The 15193-nt window shown below is 42.2% G+C and overlaps 1 protein-coding gene across 2 annotated transcripts in view; it reads left to right on the top strand.

The window, feature by feature from the left end:
* Positions 1–1388: 1388 nt before the first annotated feature.
* Positions 1389–15193, top strand: part of LOC106611807 (vinculin) — a 73336-nt gene continuing 59531 nt past the window's right edge. For both annotated transcript variants that reach the window (XM_014212396.2, XM_014212402.2), the window contains exon 1: positions 1389–1784. In XM_014212396.2, the coding sequence (XP_014067871.1) occupies positions 1617–1784 (168 nt within the window). In that variant the 5' untranslated portion in view covers positions 1389–1616. The remainder of the gene's footprint in view (positions 1785–15193) is intronic.

Here is a 15193-nt window from a genome sequence, read left to right on the forward strand (position 1 = left end):
CAAAACACTGCAAGATAGACACAGAACCAGAGCATGAGAGCAGCAGCTGCAGGTTCATCAATCCCTTGAATGTTTACATGATGTCTCAAACAGAGCAACTTCCTTGATTCTTTATTTTTAAGACTCTTCCTTTTTAGGAAGTAGGCTGCTGCCTTGCAGCCTCCTCTTGGGAATCTGTGTGAATTCCTTTGCTGGTTTGGTTGGCAGTTGATTTTCAACCCTCCAATATTGTTATTTAAAGTTGTAAATGGGAGACGGAATTTGAAAAATGTGTTATGCTACTCTCAAGTTGTCAGAACGAGAATAAATAATTTTGACCTGAGTTCGAAGCTTATACAAAAGTGCACATGGTTGATGCTATACTTCAGTAGGGAAATTGTTTTCCCACATTTACATAATTTAGCAGATGCTCTTATCCAGAGCAATTAGGATTAAGTGCCTTGGCCAACCAACAGATTGTTCACCTAGTTGGCAACCTTTCGGTTACTGGCCCAATGGTCATAACCGCTAGGCTACCTGCCACCTTTTTTCCTCTTGGTGGTTCAAGTGTGTTGCCTGCTAAAGTCTGAAAGTGAAAACAATGTGATAAACTTGTAGGAGGCTGATCCCAATTTCACGGGATACAGAACTTGAAAGACTCATAGGATCAACTGTGAATATGTGGATGTAGGAAGAAAAGTTCTGAATACACTATGGTCAATTGTTGCTGGCAGTGGATAGGACCCATACTTGAATTTGGGCTCATAAAATCAAACCTTGGGATGGATTTAGCCTATTCAGTTTAGGTCTTATGACTGTCCTGTTAGACAAACATGTTACCCATAAGGATTCAAATTAGTTGTAGGTTACCGGTATTCTTAAATATGATTTTAATTACTTAAACACTGTAGTCTTTGAGCTAATGTGTTATGATAACTATGCAGAAGGCTAATGGAATATTTATCAAATCAATATCTGGGAATTTTATTCACCTAATCAAACCTCATTTTTATTTGGGATATTCTAACTTTCTATTCTATGCTAAAATAATATTATATTTTACAATTGTTCATTCTACCTTTATATAGAATCTGCACAGAGCAGGTATAGCCTACATCCCAAAGCAACTAGACTATATTTCAGTCCCCTCTGCCAGCATTTTGTCACTAGAATGTACACGGTCTATGTCTTTACTGGTTGGAATTTGCTCCTCTCAACAGAAGACGCACATTTCCCTTTTTAGGGCATGATAATGTATTACGTAATTTTGGTAGAACTCGAGCAAACGCGAATGTGTGGAATAGGCGGAGCATATCGGGAAAGATTGGCATCCACTTGTGCCAATCGCGTAGGCGGTGACATTATGCTATTTATCTTATTGGTCGGAGGGTGGACATTACGTTCATTATGGTAAAGGTTGCAATTACTTTTTGCGAGGTGCGGTTGGGATTCTCACGTTGATGGTTGCAAGGGGAGTAGTTCGTGTTCCTATAGAGTGAAATTGTTCTAGGGAAGGAAAGTGTTGGAGTAACCAACTGTAGACTTCATAAAGGCGCAAACAAGAGAGGGAAGTTTTGAAACACAGAACGGGTCTGCCTTTTTTCTCTTGGATAGGAGAGCGGACTTAAGTTTTCATCATGCCGGTTTTTCACACAAAGACGATAGAAAGTATCCTAGAGCCGGTGGCTCAGCAGATATCCCATCTGGTGATAATGCACGAAGAAGGTGAGGTGGACGGGAAAGCTATCCCGGATCTCACCGCACCCGTGGCTGCGGTGCAGGCGGCTGTCAGCAACCTGGTTCGGGTAAGTGAACAGTCCATACAATACGCTTGCGTAGGGTTGGTTACCTGTTGCTCGCTGTCTGTGTAGTGAGTGCTATATTGTGCCAGCCCGCGGCGATTCCAGTCAATTGTCATTTTATGTGAGAAGTTACGGCTGTGGTTACTTTGTTTCTTTTCGTCGCTATATCGGTTGGCAACGTAATGCTTTTAGAACGCTAGAGTTGTAGCTACAATGTGTATATTACATTTTGTTGAAGTTCTCTTTCACTTGGGCCGTAGGGCAGTGACGCCCTTTTCCCCTTGAGAATATGCTCTGGGCCTGTCCCCCGGAGCCATGTATATGTCCCCCTGTTGATGTATACGCTATTCTTATGCCACATTATTTCAATCAAAGATCCTTTGTAACAAACAATTGAAAAACAGTTGTTAATTGTCATCAACTCAAGTGTTCTCTAAACAATTATTGATAACTTCAGCAGTATTTGTATTGTAGCCTTGTGTAAATGCCAACATTTAATTGCATGGATCCACATGGTTTCCTACTCAACTTTGTGCCAGTAGATGTTTTTTTATGAGAATGAATGGAAGTGATGCCGTTATAGTGTAGGCTATTTGACTGGTAAGGGCAACCCCAGTGTATGACAGAGTAATAAAGCATTCCTTCACCATATGATCTGCTAATGACAGACAAATCTGTTAGTTCAATCTTCTTCACGTTTGGCTCTAAATATAGCCTATGCATACTGTACGTTTGCATTTTACTATCAGACACTGGGCATACTGTTGTAAAAATAGCCCACTGTTTTTCACACAGTATAAGTGTTCTTAACAGTTTTGAATGTAATTAACTACAGTCTGAGCTGTGACTTAGTTGGACAAGTGTAAATCGAATCAAAAGCAGTTAAAACCCCAGTGGGAGTGGAAATTGTGCTCCACACGACAACTTCATACAGTGGATGACTGACTGAACTCCATGGCAGCCAGCAAGCAAGCTAGGCCCACAGTCTATGCAGTTTAGTACAGAATCCAATAGCAATCCAGTGGTTTCCTTCCTAATACAGATATTAAGAAGCTGTTGTCTTCTGCAGTCTAAACGTGACCATATTACACAGTACATGACCAGTGGGCAAATGACCCATAATGGCATTTCCTCTTATTTACAAAGAGCATAGCTGAGATTCTCACTTTCTAAGTGAGGAAGCTAAAAAAAAAATTAAAAGGTGTAATTATCAGTGTCCTCACAGAAATTGTGGTTTCCAAAAAAAGGGAATAAATTAATATTTCATCCAAGTACTGTAGCATCTTAGCTACTCAAAGGTGTTCGTAGAAGTATGATGATCCAGGGACGCTGTATTCAATTTCAGTATTCGACTCAGTCTTTATTATCAGATTGCTAAACAACCAGAAGTTGTCAAACATAAGTACGTTTCACAATACATTTCTCACACTAATACTAGGCTGTATGACATTTACTGTAAGTTAGGCCTATTTCTGCATCACTCTGTGAGGTGAAGCTAGGAGTCCGTGGCAGTTGTCTGGAGGATACATTTGGACAATTAGACTGGCATCTCCTAGCCTCTCCTCCCTGCAAAGTGATACTCAGTGTAGGAGTATTGGGGGGAGAGTGTTGTTTACTTGTAGGACTTACCCTGGACTGGCCAGGCCAGACCAGGCTGGCAGTTAAAGGGAAACGTCACCGTTCGACATTATTTGGGGTGTTTTTCCAGTCTCGATACATAATTATGAGTGATGAGAGGGTATTTATGGTTACTGTTCTGCCTGCGGCTATGGAACCCTGACCTGTTCACCGGACATGCTACCTGTCCCAGACCTGCTGGAACCCTGACCTGTTCACCGGACGTGCTACCTGTCCCAGACCTGCTGTCCCAGACCTGCTGGAACCCTGACCTGTTCACCGGGCGTGCTACCTGTCCCAGACCTGCTGTTTTCAACTCTCTAGAGACAGCAGGAGCGGTAGAGATACTCTCAAAGATCGGCTATGAAAAAGCCAACTGACACTTACTCTTGTGTTACTGACTTGTTGCACCTTCGACAACTACTATGATTATTATTATTATTTGACCTTGCTGGTCATTTATGAACATTTGAACATCTTGGCCATGTGCTGTTATAATCTCCACCCCGCACAGCCAGAAGAGGACTGGCCACCCCTCATAGCCTGGTTCCTCTCTAGGTTTCTTCCTAGGTTTTGGCCTTTCTAGGGAGTTTTTCCTAGCCACCGTGCTTCTACACCTGCATTGCTTGCTGTTTGGGGTTTTAGGCTGAGTTTCTGTACAGCACTTTGAGATATCAGCTGATGTAAGAAGGGCTATATAAATAAATTTGATTTGATATTTCAGACATAATTATTCACTATAGCTGTATTTTATTTAAAAAAAATTGCGCTGGGAGAGCTCAACCAATGATATCATTGGTTGATTTGAGCCTGCTGTCTGATCTAAAAAATAAATGGAGTCATGTTTTGTAGCAATTATTGTGTCCTTTGGGTTTGCGCAGTCACGCTAGCAGCAAGTAGATATGGTTGTCATTGTTCAATTAGAGCCGTTGGACTTGTCTCTACGATGTTGCTATCTGCCAGGACATTGCAGGATATTTAGGTTGACAAATTTTCCCTGGCTTTGTAAAGCTTACAGCCTGACGGGAGCTCTATTTCCTTGTTCAGACCCTCGAAGGCTGGCTTTTCAAAACAGGGGCGGTACTGTCACGACTTCCACCGAAGTCGGCTCCTCTCCTTGTTCGGGCGGCGTTCGGCGATCGACATCACCGGCTTTCTAGCCATCGCCGCTCCATTTCTCATATTCCATTGGTTTTGTCTTGTTCCTTTACACACCTGGTTTTCATTTCATAATTACTGCATGTATTTAGTCCTCTGTTCCCCTCCATGTCTTTGTGTGTAATTCTTTGTTTGTGATGTGGATTATTGTCGGGTGCTTTACTTTTGCCATATTCCGTGTTTTTAGCACGTTATTGTTTTTATGTGCTGTATTTTGTGGAACGGAATTAAAGTGCGCCTGTTAACTACACTCTGCTCTCCTGCACCTGACTTCGCCTCCCGTACACACCCTTGACAGGTACTGGTTTACAGGTTCATGGAAGCCATGCTGCCGTGCACTGTCCAGCTGAGATTGCTAAATAATTAGCTACAATGGCTGTTTCTGATTCCTCTTTCCAAGAAGAGCTGGACGACAAAACATTTTTTGATCAAATCATCAAATCAAATTTGATTGGTCACATACACATGGTTAGCAGATGTTAATGCGAGTGTAGCAAAATGCTTGTGCTTCTAGTTCTGACAGTGCTGTAATATCAAACAAGTAATCAAACAATTCCACAACAACTACCTAATACACACAAATCTAAAGGGATGGAATAAGAATATGTACATACAAATATATGGATGAGCGATGGCCAAGCTGAAAGAATAAATGTTTTGTTTTCGAAATTATAGTTTCCGGATTTGACCATATTAATGACCTAAGGCTCGTATTTCTGTGTGTTATATTATAATTAAGTCTATGATTTGATGGAGCAGTCTGACTGAGCGATGGTAGGCAGTAGCAGGCTCGTAAGCATTCACTCAAACAGCACTTGACTGCGTTTGCCAGCAGCTCTTCGCAATGCTTCAAGCATTGCACTGTTTATGACTTCAAGCCTATCAACTCCCGAGATTAGGCTGGCAATATTAAAGTACCTATTAGAACATCCAATAGTCAAAGGTATATGAAATACAAATGGTATAGAGAGAAATAGTCCTATAATAACTACAATCTAAAACTTCTTACCTGGGAATATTGAAGACTCATGTTAAAAGGAACCACCAGCTTTCATATGTTCTGAGCAAGGAACTGAAACGTTAGCTTTTTTACATGGCACATATTGCACTTTTACTTTCTTCTCCAACACTTTGTTTTTGCATTATTTAAACCAAATTGAACATATTTCATTATTTATTTGAGACTACATTTATTTTATTGATGTATTATATTAAGTTAAAATAAGTGTTCATTCAGTATTGTTGTAATTGTCATTATTACAAACATTTACATGAAAAAAAAAATTGGCCGATTAATCGGTATTGGCCTTTTTTGGTCCTCAAATAATCGGTATCGGTGTTGAAAAATCATAGTCCGTCGACCTCTATACAGTATATACTCTACCGTTCAAAAGTTTGGTGTCACTTAGCATGTCCTTGTTTTTGAAAGAAAAGCTAAAAAAAGTGTCTATTAAAATAACAAATTGATCAGAAATACAGTGTAGACATTGTTAAAATTGTAAATTACTATTGTAGCTGGAAGCGGCAGATTTTCTTTAATGGAATATCTACAAAGGTGTACAGAGGCCCACTATCAGCAACCATCACTCCTGTGTTCCAATGGCACATTGTGTTAGCTAATCCAAATTTATAATTTTAAAAGGCTAATTGATCATTAGAAAACCCGTTTGCAATTATGTTAGCACAGCTGAAAACTGTTGTTCTAATTAAAGAAGCAATACAACTGGCCTTCTTTAGACGAGTTGAGTATCTGGAGCATCAGCATTTGTGGGTTCGATTACAGGCTCAAAATTGCCAGAAACAAATAACTCTTCTGAAACTCGTCAGTCAATTCTTGAGAAATGAAGGCTATTCCATGCAGGAAATTGCCAAGAAACTGAAGATCTTGTACTACGCTGTGTACTACTCCCTTCACAGAACAGAGCAAACTGGCTCTAATCAGAATAGAAAGAAGAGTGGGAGGCCCCGGTGCACAACTGAGCAAGAGGACAAGTATATTAGAGTGTCTAGTTTGAGAAACAGACGCCTCACAAGTCCTCAACTGGCAGTTTATTTAAATAGTACCCTCAAAACACCAGTCTCAATGTCAACAGTGAAGAGGAGACTCCGAGATGCTGGCCTTCTAGGCAGAGTTGCAAAGAAAAAGCCATATCTGTCATGATTGTCGTAAGGAGTGGACCAAAACGCAGCGGGAAAATGTATACTCATCTTTTTTATTTGAAGAAGGAAAAACAAAATAAACGCGTATACAAAACAAACGACTCCAAACAGTCCCGTCAGGTGCAACAAACACTAAACCAGGAAATAACTACCCACAATCCCCCATAGAACAAACACCCCTATAAATAGGACCTTCAATCAGAGGCAACGAGAAGCAGCTGCCTCCAATTGAAGGTTAACCCAATAAACACCACATAGAAATAGGCCAACTAGAAATAACATAGAAATACACTAACATAGAACATAACCCAAACAACCCCGAAACACCCTAAACAAACACCCCCTGCCACGCCCTGACCAAACTACAATAACAAACAGCCCCTTTACTGGTCAGGACGTGACAATATCTCAGACTGGCCAATAAAAAGAAAAGATTAAGATGGGCAAAAGAACACTGGACAGAGGAACCTTGCCTAGAAGGCCAGCATCCCGGAGTCGCCTCTTCATTGTTCACCTTGTTTTTTGAGTGCTCTATCTTCTTAGCTCTTTATTCCATGATCTTCTTTGAGTGTCAGAAACAGAAATGTTGAATTTTAAGCACAATTTTGGCCATATTCCTCGGGTGGTTGTGTAGAAGAAATCAGCCATGATGGCCTGAGTGCATCCCTAAAGAAAGACATGTCCCACTATAAATAAGAGTAAGTAGCCTGGCACTTGAGCCTTGGCTTTTGCGTGCCGGGATGACTCATTTCCCACTATAGCAAGTGTTATTTAGGCAGGCATACTAGTCAGCAGGCATAGTTTTAAGATGACTAAAAGGGTGATTTTCAAACGAGGCCTGCTGTACTTAATCATTTCTGCAGTTCCTTTTTATGGTCTTTTGAGAAGTGCCGTTGATGTTCTACTCAGTCACAGGGTCTTGGCACAGACTGGGAACTGAATGTTTGTGTGCCTGCTTCTACAGCCAAGTCTCTCCAAGGCAAGGTCTGAAGACTGGAGACTTCATGCACAATTAAACAAACCTTCAGCACAGTAGTGTAGATGGTGCGTAACTGTACTTTGATTGGCCTTGCTAAGTCCTGTGCTAAAGGAAGGGAGCACTGCTGCTACTTTGCTCTTTTTGGATTTGCATTATGACACAGGTTTGATGCGTAGCTACACATCTTTACTCAACAAATAACTACATAATAAAGTATTTTATGTTAAGATATGGATTTTGCCTTTTTTGCCATCTAACTAATTGATTCAGAGGAACCGCCATGTCCCAAATAGCACCCTATTCCTTATATAGTGCACTACTCTTGACCGGAGCCCTATTGGGGATAGGGAATAGGGTACCATTTGGGCCTCTGTTTTTCTCATCGATCACATGAAGATGGGCTTTTGAGGATAGGTGGAAAGAGAGCAGTGGCGGTTCTAGACCATTTAAACTGGGGGGCCAAGCTGGGGCCAGTTGTACTGTTAGAGGGGCCAGTTACATTAGACATTATTGTTGTCATGTCGTTTTCTTCACTGCATTGCAGGCATTAGCAGGCAAAAGACCATGTTCCGTGTTGCCACTGTCTAATAACGGATGTAAAAAAAATAACGATAGCAAAAATTAGTTATGTAAAAATTATTTCATACTCCACATTTAGGGGGGCTTCAAGGGGGTCCAAAATTGTTGTCACAGGGGCACTGCCCCCCCCCCCAGAACTGCTAGTGAAGGAGATGGCAGGCAGGGTGAGGTAGAGTGAGAATGGAAGTGCAGTTAGTCAAGTCAGGAAGCCTTGGATAAAGGCTGTGGATCTGAATCCACCAGCAGTAGTAGTCCAGTGCTGCAACAACAGCTGTTTAGTACAACATAGGAAGGGAGGGAAATAAATCAACTACAACTCTGCTGGGCACTGATGAGCTATCCTCTCTCCCTTCCCTCCTCCCCAGCGATGATACATTGCTGGTCCTAAAGACCACAACAGCCATGGGGAAATAGTGTGTAGTCAGATGTGTCAGGAAACCACCATCGGTTTTGTGTTCCATCGAGCCACCTCAGCTGCTGTGGTTGGTTGGTGTAAGCTGCATCTCAAATGGCACACTTTATCCTATATACAGTGCATTCGGAAAGTGTTCAGACCCCTTGACATTTTCCACATTTTGTTACGTTACAGCCTTATTCTAAAATGTATTTAAAAAATAATCCTCATCAATATACACAATACCCCATAATTCATTAAAAATAAACTGAAATATCACATTTATATAAGTATTCATACCCTAAACTCAGTACTTTGTTGAAGCACAGTTGGCAGTGATTACAGCCGAGTCTTCTAGGGTATGAAACTACAAGCTTGGCACACCTGTATTTGGGGATTTTCTCCCATTCTTCTCTGCAGATCCTCTCAAGCTTTGTCAGGTTGGATGGGGAGTGCCGCTGCACAGCTATTTTCAGGTCTCTCCAGAGATGTTTGATCGTGTTCAAGTCCGGGCTCTGGCTGGACCACTCAAGGACATTCAGAGACTGGTCCTGAAGCCACTCCTGCATTGTCTTGGCTTTGTGCTTAGGTTCATTGTCCTGTTGGAAGGTGAACCTTCACCCCAGTCTGAGGCACTGAGCGCTCTGGAGCAGGTTTTCATCAAGGATCTCTCTGTACTTTGCTCCGTTCCTCGTTCCTGACTAGTCTCCTAATCCCTACCTCTGAAAAACATCCCCACAGCATGATGCTGCCACCACCATGCTTCACTGTAGGGATGGTGTCAGGTTTCCTCCAGACGGGTCGCTTGTCATTCAGGCCAAAGAGTTCAATCTTGGATTCATCAGACCAGAAAATCTTGTTTCTCATGGTCTGAGAGTCCTTTAGGTGCCTTTTGGATAACTCCAAGCGGGCTGTCATGTACATTTTACTGAGGATTGGCTTCCGTCTTGTCACTCTAGAATAAATGCCTGATTAGTGGAGTGCTGCAGAGATGTTTGTCCTTCTAAAAGGTTCTCCCATCTCCACAGAGGAACTCTGGAGCTCTGACAGAGTGACCATTGGGTTCTTGGTCACCTCCTTGACCAAGGCCCTTCTCCCCCGATTGCTCAGTTTGGCCTGGCGGCCAGCTCTAGGAAGAGTCTTGGTGATTCCAAATAGAGGCGACCGATTATGTTTTTTCAACACAATACCGATTATTGGAGGACCAAAAAAGCCGATGCCGATGAATCGGCTGATTTTTTTTCTTTTTAATTTTTATTATTTATTTGTAATAATGACAATTACAACAATACTGAATGAACACTTATTTTAACTTAATATAATACATCAATAAAATCAATTTAGCCTCAAATAAATAATGAAACATGTTCAATTTGGTTTAAATAATGCAAAAACAAAGTGTTGGAGAAGAAAGTAAAAGTGCATTATGTGCCATGTAAGAAAGCTAACGTTTAAGTTCCTTGCTCAGAACATGAGAACATATGAAAGCTGGTGGTTCCTTTTAACATGAGTCTTCAATATTCCCAGGTAAGAAGTTTTAGGTTGTAGTTATTATAGGAATTATAGGACTATTTCTCTCTATACGATTTGTATTTCATATACCTTTGACTATTGGATGTTCTTATAGGCACTTTAGTATTGCCAGTGTAACAGTATAGCTTCCGTCCCTCTCCTCGCTCCTACCTGGGCTCAAACCAGGGACACACCGACAACAGCCACCCTCGAAGCAGCGTTACCCATGTAGAGGAAGGGAAACAACTACTCCAAGTCTCAGAGCGAGTGACGTTTGAAATGCTATTAGCGCGCACCCACTAACTAGCTAGCCATTTCACATCGGTTACACCAGCCTCATCTTGGGAGTTGACAGGCTTGAAGTCATAAACAGCGCAATGCATTGCAAAGAGCTGCTGGGAAAACGCAGTAAAGTGCTGTTTGAATGAATGCTTACGAGCCTGCTGCTGCCTACCATCGCTAAGTCAGACTGCTCTATCAAATCATAGACTTAATTATAATATAATAACACACAGAAATACAAGCCTTAGGTCATTAATATGGTCGAATCCGGAAACTATCACGCTTATTCTTTCGGTGAAATACGGAACCGTTCCGTATTTTATCTAACGGGTGGCATCTATAAGTCTAAATATTCCTGTTACATCGCACAACCTACAATGTTATTTCATAGTTACGTAAAATTCTGGCAAATTAGTTCGCAACGAGCCAGGCGACCCAAACTGTTGCATAGACCCTGATTCTGCGTGCAAGGAACGCAAGAGAACTGACACAATTTCACCTGGTTAATATTGCCTGCTAACCTGGATTTCTTTTAGCTAAATATGCAGGTTTAAAAATATATACTTCTGTGTACTGATTTTAAGAAAGGCATTGATGTTTATGGTTAGGTACAGTCATGCAGCGATTGTGCTTTTTTTCGAAAATGCGATTTTGTTAAATCATCCCCCGTTTGGCGAAGTCGGCTGTCTTTGTTAGGAAGAAATAGTCTTCACAGTTCGCAACGAGCCAGGCGGTCCAAACTGCTGCATATACCCTGACTCTGTTTGCAAGAGAAGTGACACATTTTCCCTAGTTAAAAGAAATTCATGTTAGCAGGCAATATTAACTAATATTAACTAGTACGGAGAAAAAATGTATGAAATGTATGCATTCACTACTGTAAGTCGCTCTGGATAAGATCGTCTGCTAAATGACTACAATTTTAATATTTGTTGTTACTCTTCACCGGATCTGCTCTTCGAGTTCCTGTCTCGGAGCTCTACGGACAATTCCTTTGACCTCATGGCCTGGTTTTTGCTCTGACATGCACTGTCAACTGTGGGAACTTATATAGACAGGTGTGTGCCTTTCCAAGTCATGTCCAATCAATTGAATTTACCACAGGTGGATTCTAATCAGGTTGTAGAAACATCTCAAGGATGATCACTGGAAACAGGATGTACCTTAGCATAATTTTGAGTCTCATAGCAAAGTGTGAATACTCATGTAACTAACTTTTTTTTAAACATTTTTATAAATTAGCAAAACTTCTAAACCTGTTTTCGCTTTGTGATTATGGGGTATTGTGTGTTGATTGTTGAGGATTTTAACGTAACAAAATGTGGAAAAAGGGAAGGGGTCTGAATACTTTCTGAATGCACTGTTGTGCACTACTTTTGACCAGGGCCCATAGGGCTCTGCTCAAAGCTAGTGCTCTATGTAGGGAATAGGGTGCCATTTGGGACGCAAACATGGTGTACGGTGTGGCTGTCAGTGTCACCTCAGCTGTGTGAAAAGATGACTTACTTTTAAGACTCGGATGGTAAATTCATGCTAGAAATAGTATGCTTATGTTGGCCGGAAGTTGTTCTCAATGAATTATGACCAAAAATATCTGCTCATAGAATCTTGTGAAAGCTTATGAATAGGAATATTGTCATGAGAAAGACTCATGATAGACTACTACTCTGTAATATGAGAGATGGCCAAGAAGTGTGTGTGATGCATGCTTCCTTGCTGTATGGTTTCTTTTGGCGCACAGGCCTAGTGAGGCATTTGATTTGTGTCTGTCACCACCTTGGCTACACCCTGTGCACTTCCTGAACTATATTAATAACCCCTGCTTGACGTGACTAGACAGTTGCGGGATAAACCTACACTATATATAAAAAGGTGTGTGGACAACCCTTTCAAATGTGTGGATTCGGCTATTTCAGCCACACCCGTTCCTGACAGGTGTATACAATCGAGCACACAGCCATGCGATCTCCATAGACAAACATTGGCAGTAGGATGGCCTTACGGAAGAGCTCAGTGACTTTCAACGTGACACTGTCATAGGATGCCACCATTCCAACAAGTCAGTTAGTCAAATTTCTGCCCCGCTAGAGCTACCCCAGTCAACTGTAAGTGCTGTTTATTGTAAAGTGGAAATGTCTAGAAGCAACAACAACTCAGCCGCGAAGTAGTAGGCCACGTTTTTACTGAAACGTTGATTAATGTGCACTGTCCCTATAAAAATAAACTCAAACCTCACAGAACAGGAATGCTGAAGCGCGCCGCGTGTGAAAATTGTCTGTCCTCGGTTGCAACACTCACTACCATGTTTCAAACTGCCTCTGGAAGCAAAGCACAATAACTGTTCATCTGCTGGAGTGGTGTAAGGCTCGCCGTCATTGGACTGGCGCAGTGGAAACGCGTTCTCTGGAGTGCTGAATCACACTTCATCATCTGGCAGTCCGACCGATGAATCTGCACTTGGCGGATGCCAGGAGAACGCTACCTGCCCCAAAACATAGTGCCAACTGTAAAGTTTGTTGGGTCCAGGCCTCATTGCCCGACCTCAACAATGCACTTGTGGCTGAATGGAAGCAATTCCCCGTAGCAATGTCCTAACATCTTTTTATTTATTTCTTTTTATTTAAATAAGCAAGTCAGTTAAGAACAAATTATTTATAATGACAGGCTACCAGAAGGCAAAAGGCCTCCTGTGGGGACAGGGGCTGGGATTAAAAATAAAATACAAATATTGGACAAAACACACATCAACACAAGAGAGACAACACGACACTACATAGAGACCTAAGACGACAACATAGCATGGCAGCAACACATGAAAACACAGCATGGTAGCAGCACAACATGACAACAACATGGTATTGTAGCAACACATGGCAGCAGCACAACAGGGTAGCCGCACAAAACATGGTACAAACATTATTGGGCACAGACAACAGCACAAAGGGCAAGAAGGTAGAGACAACAATACATCATGCGAAGCAGCCACGTCATTAAGTATCCACGATTGAGTCCTTGAATAAAGAGATTGAGATAAAACTGTCTAGTTTGAGTGTTTGTTGCAGCTCGTTCCAGTCGCTAGCTGCAGCGAACTTAAAACACGAGCAACCCAGGGATGTGTGTGTGCTTTGGGGATCTTTATCAGAATGTGACTGGCAGAACGTGTTGTATATGGAGGATGAGGGCTGCAGTAGATATCTCAGATAGGGGGGAGTTAGGCCTTAGAGGGTTTTTATAAATAAGCATCAACCAGTGGGACTTGCAACGGGTATACAGATATGACCAGTTTACAGAGGAGTATAGAGTGCAGTAATGTGTCCTATAAGGAGCACTGGTGGCAAATCTGATGTTCGAATGGTAAAGAACATCCAGCCACTCGAGAGCACACTTACCTGCCAGTCTATAGATTTCGTCTCCGTAATCTAGCATGGGTAGGATGGTCATCTGAATCAGGATTAGTTTGGCAGCTGTGGTGAGAGGAGCGATTATGACAGAGGAAACCAAGTCTAGATTTAACCTTAGCCTGCAGGTTCGATATGTGCTGAGAGGACAGTGTACCATCTAACCATACTCCCAAGTATTTGTATGAGGTGACTACCTCAAGCTCTAAACCCTCAGAGGTAGTAATCACACCGGTGGGGAGAGGGGCATTCTTCTTACCAAACCACATGACCTTTGTTTTGGAGGTGTTCAAGACAAGGTTAAGGGCAGAGAAAGCTTGTTGGGACACTAAGAAAGATTTATTGTAGAGCGTTAAACACAAAATCCGGGGAAGGACCAGCTGAGTATGACTATCATCTGCATATAAATGGATGAGAGAGCTTCCTACTGCTTGAGCTATGTTGATGTAAATTGAGAAGAGCATGGGGCCTAGGATCGAACATTGGAGTACTCCCTTGGTGACCGGCAGTGGCTGAGACAGCAGATGTTCTGACATTACACACTCTCTCTTTGAGAGAGGTAGTTAGAAAACCAGGTAAAAGACCACTCAGAGACACCAATGCTCCTTATTCGGCCCACAAGAATGGAATGGTCTACCGTATCAAGTCAATAAAAATATCAGCAGAATCAAGGGCATAGAATCAGTTTAGCTTAGCATCAAGGGCAATGGTGACATCATTGAGGACCTATTTTTGTGCGTTTTAATTGTATTTTTTTTACCATTGTTTTTTTCTCCCCAATTTCGTGGTATCCAATTAGGAGTTAGTCTTGTCCCATCGCTGCAACTCCCGTACAGACTTGGGAGAGGCGAAGGTCAAGAGCAGTGCATCCTCCGAAACACGACACAGCTAAACCGCACTGCTTCTTACCACAATGCCTGCTTAACCCAGAAGCCAGCTGCACCAATGTGTCAGAGGTGCCCAGCCCGCCACAGGAGTCGCTAGAGCACAATGGGACAAGGACATTCCAGCTGGGCCAAACCATCCCCTAACCCGGACGATGCTGGGCCAAATGTGCGCCGCACCTTGTGTCTCCCAGTCACGGCCGGCTGCAACAGAGCCTGGAATCAAACCAGGATCTCTAGTGGCACAGCTAGCACTGCGATGCAGTGCCTTAGACCACTGCGCCACTCAGGAGGCCATTGAGGACCTTTAAGGTTGCAGTGACACATCCATAACCTGAGTGGAAACCAGATTGCATACCAAAGAGAATACTATGGACATCAAGAAAGCCAGTCAGTTGATTATTGACAAGTTTTTCCAACACTTTTGACAAACAGGGCAAAAAATTATT

Source organism: Salmo salar, chromosome ssa01, assembly GCF_905237065.1.
Source record: "Salmo salar chromosome ssa01, Ssal_v3.1, whole genome shotgun sequence".
In the NCBI taxonomy this organism is placed as follows: domain Eukaryota; kingdom Metazoa; phylum Chordata; class Actinopteri; order Salmoniformes; family Salmonidae; genus Salmo; species Salmo salar.